Source organism: Dryas octopetala, chromosome 8 (genome assembly GCF_963921425.1).
Source record: "Dryas octopetala chromosome 8, drDryOcto1.1, whole genome shotgun sequence".
Classification (NCBI taxonomy): Eukaryota; Viridiplantae; Streptophyta; class Magnoliopsida; order Rosales; family Rosaceae; genus Dryas; species Dryas octopetala.
Window position 1 is genome coordinate 21,051,633 of NC_141373.1, and position 13,355 is coordinate 21,064,987.

The 13,355-nt window shown below is 33.2% G+C and overlaps 1 protein-coding gene across 1 annotated transcript; it reads left to right on the forward strand.

Annotated features, from left to right (window-relative positions):
- Positions 1-9,483: 9,483 nt before the first annotated feature.
- Positions 9,484-11,928, forward strand: LOC147277953 (dolichyl-diphosphooligosaccharide--protein glycosyltransferase subunit DAD1). The gene is made up of 5 exons (XM_086254167.1): positions 9,484-9,684; positions 9,804-9,851; positions 11,276-11,363; positions 11,455-11,498; positions 11,684-11,928. Exons 1-5 carry the CDS (start codon positions 9,586-9,588, stop codon positions 11,765-11,767), a joined length of 363 nt encoding a protein of 120 aa, XP_086110293.1. The 5' UTR covers positions 9,484-9,585; the 3' UTR covers positions 11,768-11,928.
- The last annotated feature ends 1,427 nt before the right edge of the window (positions 11,929-13,355 follow it).

The window sequence follows — 13,355 nt, forward strand, 5'->3', positions numbered from 1 at the left end:
CTTGCAGTCATGAGAGACAAAAGAGGCTTATAAAAAAATATTACAATGTATACTAAATGCCTAAATAGTGATTGTCCTTTCAATATGTGTCATGCAGCCATGATAGATAAAAGAAGCACAATAGAAAAAAAAAATATTGCAACATACAATGAGATTCACATAAAAAAAAAAATGTTGCAATGTATGAAGATAAAAGATGGACGAACAAGCACACTAATAATGGTGTTTTTTAAAAAATTTTATTACATTTTGACATTTGTCAACATAGGGGTGGATTTTGACTTATTTGGAATTTTGATAAATTCCACACTAACGTTAGCAACATAGGAAGCAGTAGCTGTCATATTGTTGCCACTTTTTGTACAATTTGTTTTACTTAGAATTTGAAATGAATACCAAGTTGTAACCCACAAGTATACGGATTGTTGGGTGGAGTGATATCGTATAAGTATGAGGTCAATTTCACAAGTAATGGAATTGATGAGGCACACACTTACTTGATCAACATTTATTGAAAGCAGTAAAAGATGGGGGGGTTGCGAAGTGAAACTAACCTTGTTGCCACTTTTATGCACATACGTGCATAAAAATAGCCTTCCTTCTCTCTTTCTCCCTTCTCCTCTCTCTATTCTCTGAGAATTCTGAATTCTGAATTGGTGTCCAAATGAGAGGGTGAGAGGCTATATTTATAAGAGCATAGGGGAATTCTTAGTAAAGCTAGGAAACTTGGAGCACAAGTAGGATGGGCGGCAAGGAATGCTTGTCGTGCAAGCAAGCTTGATTGGGCAGCAAGGCTTCCTTATGTGACAAGGAATCCTCCTTGGGCGGCAAGGCAAGGCCTTGGCTTGTGGTGCATTCTGGCTGTCCCTTGGTGGGCTTGCGTGTAGGCCTTAGGGCGGCTTGGTGTGGGCTTTGTGCTCAGCCCCTTGTGGTGGCGCCTCTTTGTGATGGGCTGCACCCTTGTGTGGCCTTGTGGGGCTCTAGGCAGCGGCATGAGCTTTGTACTTGGCTCATGTTGGTGTCTAGGCCCAATCTCATTTATTTCTCTGTCCACAGTCCATTTCCTCTCTAATTTGGACATATTTAGCTCAATCTCTCTTTTTTACTTCTTAAACCTATAAAACAGAAAAACGAACAAAAACCTACTAAAGTTTCGATTTCCTGCAAGCTAAATTAGGGAGTTAGTGTATAAAAGGATGATGAAATTTATGTCCATCACATATCTGCCTTTTCTTATGTCCAATTTTGTAATCTTTATAATTTCATTTATTTCATTTTGATCAATGGTTACTATTATGGTATTTTAGAATAGTTTATTGACTAATGTGTAATTTAGAAATTTTTTATTGATTTATTTGTAATTAATCTTATAAAAAACTTTAAAAAATAGAAAAACAAACCATAAGCCCAGCTCACCCAAGGTGTTAAATTTCGAAATTTTCGGCGAAATTTCGCCGAAAATTTCGATTTTTTAGGGTATGGAAATTTTAACACTATATTACAAATATTTCGAAAAATTTCGCCGAAATTTCGAAATTTCCCGAAATTCTCGAAATTTCGGCGAAATTTTCGACTGAGACAGGAGGCAGCGACCAGTGGAAGAGACGGGAGAAAAAGGAGAGCCGGCCTTGTCGCCTGTCGTCGCCGGGGAGAGGAGATCGGCGCGGAGAGAAGAGAGGGAGGAGAGAGAAGAGATTAGATGAGTTAGAGGGAGAGAGAAAGAAAAGGTAACTGAAATAATGGAAATGGAGAGAGAAGGTGGCCACTGGATGAAGACTTACGGGGAGAATGGCCACTGGAAGAAGACTTACAGGGAGAGTAGCCACTGGATGAAGGCTTACAGGGAGAAAAGGAAGGAAATAGGAAAGGAAAAGGAAGAGCCTGATGAGTACTTGGGTACTGTGGACGGGCCACAAAGAAAGAGACCAATTTGATTTAATTTGATTTAACAAAAGCAAGAGAAAGAGAGTGACGAGATACTGACTGCCTTCTTACCAATTTGATTTAACAATACAGTCACGCAAACCAACGACTCTCATTGCTCGGGGCCCCACCTATGTTTCTTTCATTCTTTTTACACTTACTTTATTTCCTCAACATAAAATGTGGCCATTTTAGGGAGTTGATATTTCTGGAAGGAGATGGGAAAAGAAGGAAAGAAAGAAAAAAAAAAAAGGAAAAGAAGGAAAAAAAGAAAAAAGAAAGGAAAAGAAAAAAAGAAAAGAAAAAAAGAAAAGAAAAGAAAAAAGAAAAAAAAAAGAAAAAAGAAAATAAAAGAAAAGGAGAGAAAAAAAAAAAAAAAGATTTAGGATTGATTGGGGTTTAGGGCATTTTGGCAATTGGAAAGAAAAAAAAATGTTTGGAGTTTCGTTTGGCCGTTTTGGGGTTTTGTTTAGTTGTTTTTAAATCTAATATATTTTTATATAAAAAAATAATTTAAAATATCCTAAAAGGCCTAAACTCTAATATCATATATTATATTCTAATTTTCTAAACAATATAGAGTATACATTATAAAATATATAGGGTTTAGTGTATAAATTATAGAGTATAAAATTAGGCTATATAGAGTTTAATATTAGGATTTAGTGTATAGATTATAAAGTATAAAGAATATACTAATTTCATTTATTCATTATACTAATTTTATTTAACAGTATTTGCCTCCAGCGCGCATTATATTCATCACATATCACATGAAACCTACCATATAATTTGGTTTTTTTCAATGTTTTTTATCAATGTAGTAGATAATATGTTAAATAAACATATTGTGAAGTTTCATTCAAAATTTCCGTATTTTGATAATAATTTCCATCGTTTCCGTCGAATTTTTGTCGAAATTTCCGTCGAAATTTCCATCGAAATTTCCATCGAAATTTCCTCGAAACCCGAAATTTTATTCCTTGAGCTCACCACAATATTAAATTGTTTCTCCAATTCCAGAGAACCATTGCATATTTACATGTACTTTGATGGAAGATCATCATAACCATGGGAGGAGGTGATGAGGTGGCGTGGGTCGAGTTCGGTGGGTAGTGGGCTTATGCTTTTTGTGTTTTTTTTTATCTTTTCAATTTTTTTAACATTATTTCTGAGAAAAAGAAAAGTAGTGTTAGAGTTTATGCAACTCTTAGTGAGTTGGACACTCTCTTGCAATCAAGATGGAGCTAAAGGATTTGTATTATGAGATGACCCTTTGAATATGACTTGAGAATCTTGCAAGGTGGTGATCGTTAGAGAAGGTCATTAGATTGGAAATTTGGAATCAATGAATCATGTATATGTAATTCCAAATCTGCAAAGGTAGTCGTCCGTTAGTAAAAATAAGAGGAATACAGTTCTTATTTGAAATATCCTTTTGTAAAATAACAATTAATTACCCAAGAGAAAAAATAAAAATGATTTTGTACTCTATCCACCCACCTCTCTACACTCACCTAAAATCACTAGCCCTAAATTTTTTATCTCCCACACTCTAAATATAGCATTCAATCCCTATATTATATTGTTTTTGAGAAATGGGCAAGGAAGATAACATTGGAGATGGCTTTCCTAGTGAAAATGTAAAACAAAATATAAAAAGTAATTTTTCATCACTTTTTACGCAATATGTTTTTGTAGGGGGCACAAATCTTATTTAGCCAACTAGGGTCAAAAACTGATGAAATGTTCCACTTTAAAAACAGAACAATTTTGGCACATATTCTATTATTTAGTTGGAACACCCAAAAAATGACCCACACTTATGTAGAATAACCATGAAATAATTATACCTTGTGATGAATGGATGTAAATTTTAGTGAGAGAATAAGGTTAAGAATTATGAGAGGAACAAATTAAATATAGAAGAAGAAAAGGGTCGGATGATAATCTTGGGGTAAGAAGAGTGTTTCATTAGTAAAGTGGTTGAATTGGTACATTATCGTTACTTAAGGATAATGGGCAGCGGGAAATGATAATGGGATGATTATTATTTTAAAAACTGAGTATTTATATTTTCACCTCCTTATCCTATTTTTCTCATCCACTTTTTAATAAAAATGATAATGACAAGTTTATGCTTAAGATGATTTCTAAGGAATTAAGTAAAAAGAAAAAAAAAAAAATTCCTACTCTACCCACCCACCTCCTTACAATGACCTAAATTTCATAAATCCCAGAATCATCTTTCTCTTCATTTCTCATATCATCAATCCTTTTATTACACTGTTCTTGGATGATGAACAATTAAATCGTCATCTTTCTCTCCATTTCTCATTTCATCAATCCTTTTATTACATTGTTCTTGGATGATGAACAATTAAATGGATGATGGAGAGAACTCTCCTAGTTAAAAGATAAGCGGAAAAAAATTCATTTTTTATGATATTTATAAATTTTTTTGGGTAGGAGGTAAATCTTGTTCCACTAACCATGGTGGAACACCCCAGGGCTGAAGAAAAAAAAAAAAAAAAAAACCCATGGTGGAACACCCATGAGATGTTCCACTTGCACAACCAAATATATAATTAATGTTGAGTTGTTCCACTCTTCAGGTGGAACAATTACAAATTAAATCCCAAAATTTAATACTCAATTTCTAAATAAAAAAGAAAATAATATAGAATGAATTAAAGGTTCATTGATTTTAATTACTAAATTTCAATAACTTTTTAGTTTAGATACCAAAATTAAATAGCATTTTAGATTAGATACTAGTTGAATAGTCAAATCTAACAGTTCTATATTTACTTGCTATGCCATTGTAAAAAGTACAAATCTACCCTTCCCTCATCAGCAACATGACTGACCTTCGGCCACCATCGTCCGGCCAACCTCCGGCCACCGTCTTCCTGTCATCCCTCCGGCCACTGTCCTTCGGCAACCTTCCCCCACCATCTTCCAACCGTCCTCCGATCACCTTCTTTCGGCCATCCGACCAAGCTATACTCATTACACAAAAAAGATAAATTAACATTTAACATGAAGGGGATTCGAACCCCTCTCATTCAAGAGGAATGCAACATCTCCCATCACTATACTAAGTCAACTATTATGTAAAATTATTGCTTTAAGTCTAATTTATACTATATTGTCATATATATTTTTTTAAAAATAATTAATCCAATTAGTCACAATTAAATCTAAAGTTGTGACTATCACAATCAAGTTATGACTGTCTTTAGATTTAGTTGTGATTGATTTGAAGATATGACTCTCACAATTAAATCTAAGTGTGACTCTCAGGGCCCAAAAAAAAATCCCTAAACTCTAACATGAAAACTAAAAGCAATGCACCTAAAGCACCCCCAAAATTCATATAGCAACCAATTAACAAAATTTGAAGTTGTAAATGATATTCATAAAAAGATAATTTTAACATAAAACACCTAGATGTTTAACATAAAAGCTAACATAAAAAGAAAATTTGCATTAAACATATACCCTCTTAAGGAGGAAATTAAACCTGTGACTATCAAGCATAAATAATTTGAAATTCATTTATATATTTGCTTCCATCTAGAAGATACCATCTTAAATCTAAGTTGTGATTGTCATAATTTAATTGTGATGTGAGACATGCATTTGCCTACCAATTCATACATAAAGGATTCAAAAAGAAAAAGAAATAAAAAAATCTAACGGATTAATACACCACACCTAAAAATAATAAAAAATTAACCGTGACAGTCACAACTGCATTTGAAGTTGTGACTGTCCTATAGTCATAACTAAATCTAAAGTGTGACTGATATGGAAAGCTATAAGTTTAGACTCCCAAAAGATAGACCCTAAAGTCCAACAAGAAAACTATAGACAGTACACTTAATCCATCCCCAAAACTCATATAACAACCAATTAACAAAATCTGAAATTGTGGCCAATATCAAACTAGTTATGAACTTCAAGCCTAAATGAAGAATGCTGTGACTGTAAAGATTGTAAGTGCCATTTCCAAATTTAACAGCACGTGAGAACTCAAGAGGCATTGGCTTACTTGAAACAAATGTCATCGTAAATAAAATTGCACCAAACATTCTCAAAATGAAAAAAAGTTTCCAACTACATGAACCAATTAATATTAGGTAAGAAGCTGTGACTGAGCTCCAAAATTTCATGAATAGAAGCTATGATTGAGCTCCACAATTTCAAAATAATTAAAACTCTAATGCAGAAACCACAATAACGGAACAATCACATACATAATGAGAAATAAAAATCAAATCAAATACAAAACAAGAAAAAGCAAAAACAGAGTCGAGCCTAAACTCCAAAATTAAACAATATACAAAACTTGAAGCACGAAGATTAGTGTTACTGAACTTGAGCACGAAGTGCTCCGCCGACGCTATTTGTTCTTCACTGTTGTTAGGCTAGGCTCCTCCGGCGGCATTGAGGTTTGACGCAATTGGACCTCTAAATGGTGCGCTCATAGAGAGAGAGAGAGAGAGAGAGAGAGAGAGAGAGAGAGAGAGAGAGAGAGAGTTGTCTTGGAGTATTGTTTGGATAATGAAAAAATTTGCAGGAATTGGAAAATAAACTATAATTGGCTAAGAAATTCAAAGAAACATAAGCATATATATTACCATAAATTGAAAGAATTGTTGAGAAACTAGACAAAATTGATGCAGATTGCCAAGAAATTGAAGCAAATCGTCAAGATGATCGTTTTGTTTGCGTCATTTGGGTTTAGGGATTCGTTTGTTTCCACGCTCAAATATGATTAGCAGCTGAAATGAAGGCATATATGGGCCAAGGTTAAAAAAGGAAAATAAAGAAGCCCAAAAGAAACAGGTCAAGCTGAAAATAGTTTTGGTACCTAATCTAAAAGGTTTTATGAAAGTTAGTAGCTCATCTAAAAAACTATGGGGTCTTACTGCTTTTCATAAAGATTATTAGAATTAGGTATTTAATCCTAATTTTCTAATGAATTAATGATATAACTTATATATATATAAAAGTACAATATAGAATAATCATAACTTTTATTAAGTAAATTAGCAAAAAATCACAAAAAATTTTAAGTATCACTCATAAACCTATGTAAAATATCTATTTATTTTTAAGCCACAATGAGTGGTTTAAAACTAAATTTTTTTCCTAACGCCGTATGTAACCTTCACAGAGTTACACTTTATTTTATTACGATGCAATATGTAAAGAGTTACATTTTATTTTGTTATGATGCATTATGTAAGGTTTATGGTGATGAAGAATTAAATGGATGTTGAATAATTAAATATTTTAAGGTTTAAGCATTTAGAGTTTATGTTTTATGACTTCATATTGGAGATTTTAGGGTTGTAGCCCTAAATTTTAAAGACTATACCATAAACTATAAACTCTCAAAAGAATTTTTTTAAAATTAAACTAAAACTTGGGTATTCTTGAGTTTGAATAATATTGAATGCTACATACTTGATTTTTCTTGAATTGTGGCTTTAGAAATATTTTTTGTGGCTTAAAAATAAATAGATTAGAAGTCTGGGTTTATAACTAAAAAAAATTGTATGTTGTGGCTTATTAATGAAGAACTTTTTGTTTTTGTCAACTAATGAACTAATCCAAATTACAAAAAATACCAAGCATAACATAGATAAAACATCTTAAAATACCGTTAAAACTTATGATTAACACATTATATAATAAATTCCTAAATATTAATAAAAAAATAAATCAAATAAATAAATAATAGCATAAATTTTGCAAAACATAATGAAAACAAATTTCATATAGATAACATGTCGTTATTGAGTTTCATGAAAAACCACTGACCCAACTCATTAATTTTGTGTTATTATCATGTGAACCTGTTATGGACCCGACCTGATAAGGTTTGACCTATATGAGCATTCAAATGCTCGTGTAATTGTTGATCAATTATACCCTTATCTTAAAGTAATTTTGTGGTGTTATTAATTAAAAATAAGACATAAATTCAATTTAGACACATAACTATATATGCTATTTCAACGGAGTCCACGAATTTTCAAATATTTCAAATATACACCTGATTTATTATGTAAATTGAAAAATGAAATTCCGTCCATCAATTTATTGAGAGATCAGTTAAATGTCAGCTTGGCTTTTGCTAACGGGGATTAATTGGCGACGTGACACCAACTCAACATACATTTCCCGCCAAATGAGCAACACATGTCCACTTGACACGGGCCCACACACCCATCATCTCTTTCTCGCTCATCGAACGCTCTCCTGACCATTTAGTCTCCAAAAAATATCACGTTTCCCCCAAATTCGAATATAAAGCTCTCACTTGTGTTCAACGAGCGAGAAAAAGATGATGACTTTGTGGACCCGTGTCAAGGGTTAGGTGGACCTGTGTCGCTCATTTGGCGGGAAATGAGCGACACGGGTCCACCTAACCCTTGGCACGGGCCTACAAACTCTTACTCTCTTTATTATTATTAAATTGTGGGCTCGTGTCGCTCATTTGGCGGGAAATGTTTGCTGAGATAACGCCACGTCGTCAAGTAATCCTGGTCAGCAAAAGCCAAGCTGTCATTTAACTGATCTCTCAACGAATCAATGGACAGAAATTCATTTTTCAATTTAAATAATAGATCGGGTGTATATTTGAAATATTTTAAAGTTCATGGACCTCGTTGAAATAGCTTATATAGTTATGTGTCTAAATTGAATTTATACCTAAAAATAACCTAAAACGTTTGAACACTCTACGTAAACTACACCTAAACACTTAAAAGTGGATTGAGTTATTCTTCTTTTAAAGATGTAGACTATTTTGTGCATGAGCCTCTTATTTGAACTTATACCAAAAAAATCCCCATTTAAGAGTTAATTAGGTATATATTTTGATCCAAAAAATATAAACTCATCTAAAAAATGAATAATAAATAATGAACACAGAAAGTCTTCCAACAGATAAAAGAAAATACCACGATTTTTTTTTATAATGAAAGAAATACCAACAATTTTGATGGCTCTTTTTTTTTGTTTGGTCTAAATTTTGATGGCTCTATTATTTCTAAAATCTCAGTGTCCATTGAGTTTATACTAGCCTCCTGGCACGTGCTCCACACTTGTCATTGGTATTTTTATTGTGTTTTTTTGTTTAATATTTTATTCTCATTGTGATATAATTTTGTATCATTTTTTTCATATTTTAAGGTAATGGAGTGTTTTTTATTTTTTAAATTATTTTGAAGGTTCTATTTCATAACTATACCTTCATTTATTAGGTTGTTTTAATGTGATCGTTTTGTTGAATGAAATGTATTTTTAAGTAAACTTATCTTTTTGTGAAGCTTGTAATACTAAACTCTTATTTTGACTTTATAATAGTAAAGATGTTGTGATGCTTATGGTCGGCTTTTTGGTTTTGGTAGCCGCCTGTGTTGCGGCCCAAATACAATCAAACAAAAAGCCCACAGGAGAGAAGTTGGGGGGTTGACTGATGAAGACTGAAGAAGCCCACCCAGGGTTTACAACCATTTAGGTCGATCAGTGTGAAGTTTTAGATCTAATACTGCAAAACCAAGAAGAAAAGAAGAAGAAGAAGAAGAAGAAGAAGAAGGGGTCGTTGGGGTTGGACTTAGTTTGATTTCTGAAAACAGCAAAATGGGGAAACCATCGTCATCATCCTCAACCAGCAAGGATGCGCTTGCCCTTCTCAATTCTCTTCGCTCCGCTTACTCAGCCACTCCCACCACTCTCAAGGTCTCTCTCTCTCTCTCTCTCTCTCTCTCTCTCTCTCTCTCTCTAACAATTTACAAATTAAAGGAAACAAAAGTGTAACCCAATTTTTTATTTTCTCTCTCCTTGTGTTAAATTTTCAGATCATTGATCTCTATGTTGGTTTTGCTGTATCCACAGCTCTCATCCAGGTAACCCATGATATCAATTTTCCTAATTTCATTTTCTAATTTATTTATTCGTTTGTTCAATTATTGTACGCTCCGTTTGTTTTACGAGAAAATTTTGGATATTATCAAATGGAAGAATCTGGGATGCCCATTTTGATCTAATCTTAAGGAAATGGAAAGTATTTTTATTGATCTGAAACCAGTTAACTTGATACTTGGTAGTCTCGGTTGATAAACATTTTCCTTTTCGTTTGACATTGAACAGAATAAAATGGCTCTTCTTATTTTCGTAATTGTGGGCTTTTGTTCTAACAAAAGAGCAAAAAAAAAAAAAAAAAAAAGGAAAGCATTTTGGGTTATTGGACAGGCTTACAATTTGACTTTCCTTTCTAGGATATGATGTTATTCATCTGAACCCTGTTTATTTAGTTGCACCAATACAATTAACTAGGATCAGTACATTTTTTTTTATTTTGAATAAAAATGTATCGATGTCTGCTTCATGATTGAGCTTCAATCTTTTCAACCATAAGCTATTCTACGTTGTGGTTTGATTTTACGTAATGTTTTTGCATTCCAAAATGGTGCCATTACGCATGCATCAATGACATAAAGTTGGTAACATGATTTTTTACTTCATGGTGTATAGAATCTGATTTGCCTAGAAAATTGCTGTTAAGAAGTTGTTCAAGTTCCATTTGGTTAGGGACTTGAAATATTAACTTCTGGGTGCTTGGAGCGTCTGCAAAAAATTAAGACAAATAGAATAATACAAGTTACATCGTCAATCTGTTAAAATCTATGTAAAACATACATTGACACAGGACCATGGAGTCTTGCTACACAACATGGACTAATGACATTATAAATATTAGAAGTATCTAGGATACGGACATGACATGAACACAACATTAATATATGTGATATTTTTATGTTGTGATTTGTGTTAAGATATATGTAAATTTTTGAACTTGAATCTCTTTCCTTAAATATATTTTTTTTCCTCAAAAGAAACTACTGTCTACACACATGTTTGAGTTTAAATAATATTTATTATTTAATGTGGACACATGTTTGAGGTGTGTTGTCCTAGTTTTGGTGTTTAAATGTCTGACATAGACAAACCTTTGAGTGCTCATGCTTCATAACTCCTAGTTGTAATATATACGGGGAGGCCAGTTCTTTTCCATGACACCACCTTCCCTTTCTATAATTACAGGCGTGGCTACCATGTCCTGCCATTGTTAGGTTCACAATGTCCACTCTTTTTTCACTTCTCACTTTAACATATTCTTCTATTACCTATTTTATGATGATGTGATGACACATTAACTACTATAAAAAGAAACGATGAATGGTGGAAGTGAACCTCTGTTGCAACTTGGTGTGCTTTATTTAAATTTCCATTTTGTTAACTTTTTGTTGCCGATGATGCTGGTGAGCAGGTAGTCTACATGGCTATTGTCGGATCATTCCCATTTAACTCATTTCTTTCAGGAGTGCTTTCTTGTATAGGGACAGCAGTCCTTGCTGGTAAGGGAATATATAGTTTATTTCTTTGTAGGGGTGAAAGTCATATTAGACATGAGTAGATTAACACTGAAACTGATTACACCTTTTGCAGTTTGTCTCCGCATTCAAGTGAACAAAGAAAACAAGGAATTTAAGGTAAAGTTTCTTTCTTTCTTGTTTTTTTTTGTTTTTTTTTTTTGGTCTGATCTACTGATTGTCACAAATTTGCACACTCTGGGCCCGTTTGTCCTACTGTTCCTCTTCACTATATATTGACAACATTTTGTCTTGCCACACCTTCCCCTTCACCATCCTCCTGATTAGTGTGTGTGAAACTGCAGGATTTAGCACCAGAGAGGGCTTTTGCAGATTTTGTTCTCTGCAATTTGGTGCTGCATTTGGTTATCATGAATTTCCTTGGATAAATTAGCATCTTTTGATATGCTTTGATACTGTTTCCTTGAACAATGATAATTAGATATGATCATAAACAATTTTATGCATTTGATATATTTTCTTTTGTTTGATGAACTTAACATGGTAAGTTATGTAGCCACCTTATATGAAAAATGAACCTGCAATTTAATCTTTGTCATCTATTTACATCATCAGGATATCTTCTTTAAATAGTTTATGGAAACTGACTTGATACTGTGTTCCTTTTCTTTTAATGTCATATTTTGTACATGTCTTGGTGACATTACTAGTTGGTGTGCTGTCAAAAGAATATACACGAGCAACAGACAGAAAGCTACCATTTTAAGCTTTTCATAGGCTTCCTCTTGTGAGAGTTGTATTGGTATAAACATGAATGTTTATGGCATCAAATAACAGAAACTGGAATGTTGATCAAATTATATGATAAAACTGAGTCAGGAAGTGAGTTTATCTGTTTTAGCTAGGATGAACTAACTAGGCAAAAAGACGTTGTTTTTGGTCCCTGTACTATGGATGAGTCGCACTTTGGTCTCCGTCATTTCAATTTGAATTTTTCAAGGACTGTGTTTCCATTAACGTCACATTCATTAATGTCGCAATCAGGTTCAATTTGTTAAAATCGAGACGGAAAATGCCGATGTGGCACCACCTGATTGGCTCCGAAGTAGACAATTTTGATTTATTGGACCTGATTGCGACATTAGTGAAATCACGGTCCTTGAAAAATTCAAATTGAAATGGCGTAAACCAAAGTACGACTCATCCATAGTACATGGACCAAAAACATCTTTTGGCCAACTAACTATACCATCGTGGTGGCCATTTCTTAATTGAAGCAGTCTTTTTTAACTATAAATAGTGTCAATAATATATATATATATATACATACAGGCTTTCTATTGAGGTATATCTCAACTTATTTATGTTGAAGTATACCCTATTGAGGCTTACATGAGTCGTTTTGTGTTGATTCGAATTATTTATTTTTTATATCTCCATTGATAGATCATCCTTGCAAAAAATTAGCCAAATCAGAAATCATTTGCCTATCTAACTTTGATCAAATAAATGTACAAATCAAATATTTTTGATGAAACCGTCCATTTGTCTTGTCAAAGTTAGATATGCAAATAATTTTTGATTTGACTAATTTTTTGCAAGGATGATCTATCAATGAAAATGATCCTTGCGAACGGTTTGGATCGACACAAAACGACTCGTGTGGGCCCCAACAAGGTTATACCTCAACATATAAGTTGAAATATACCTCAATAGAAAGAGCTTGTATATATAAATAATTAGATACAATGAAGTCTTGGACAAAATGAATTCCTCATTTTCAACCATCTTGGGATTTTTCTGGCAATAGTACCTCCCGGCTGCATAAGTGAATGGCAACTGATTGATGTGAGAATCACTGTGAGATTAGATTAATTGATGGTTGAGAGACCGACAGTCCATATATGTTCATGTCTATCGTTAATTAATGCGAGATTTGTTATAAGATCCACATAAAAGGTTGATAATCACTTGTGCACGTGTTAGATCATTGTTTGTTAGAACGATTCTTAGTCA

Bases quoted from the DNA above. Each gene is read 5' to 3' on its own strand.
- LOC147277953 (XM_086254167.1), top strand. From the start codon at position 9,586: ATGGGGAAACCATCGTCATCATCCTCAACCAGCAAGGATGCGCTTGCC. The intron at 9,685-9,803 runs GTCTCTCTCTCT...TTAAATTTTCAG, and splicing joins CCACTCCCACCACTCTCAAG to ATCATTGATCTCTATGTTGG. The intron at 11,499-11,683 runs GTAAAGTTTCTT...GTGAAACTGCAG, and splicing joins AAGAAAACAAGGAATTTAAG to GATTTAGCACCAGAGAGGGC.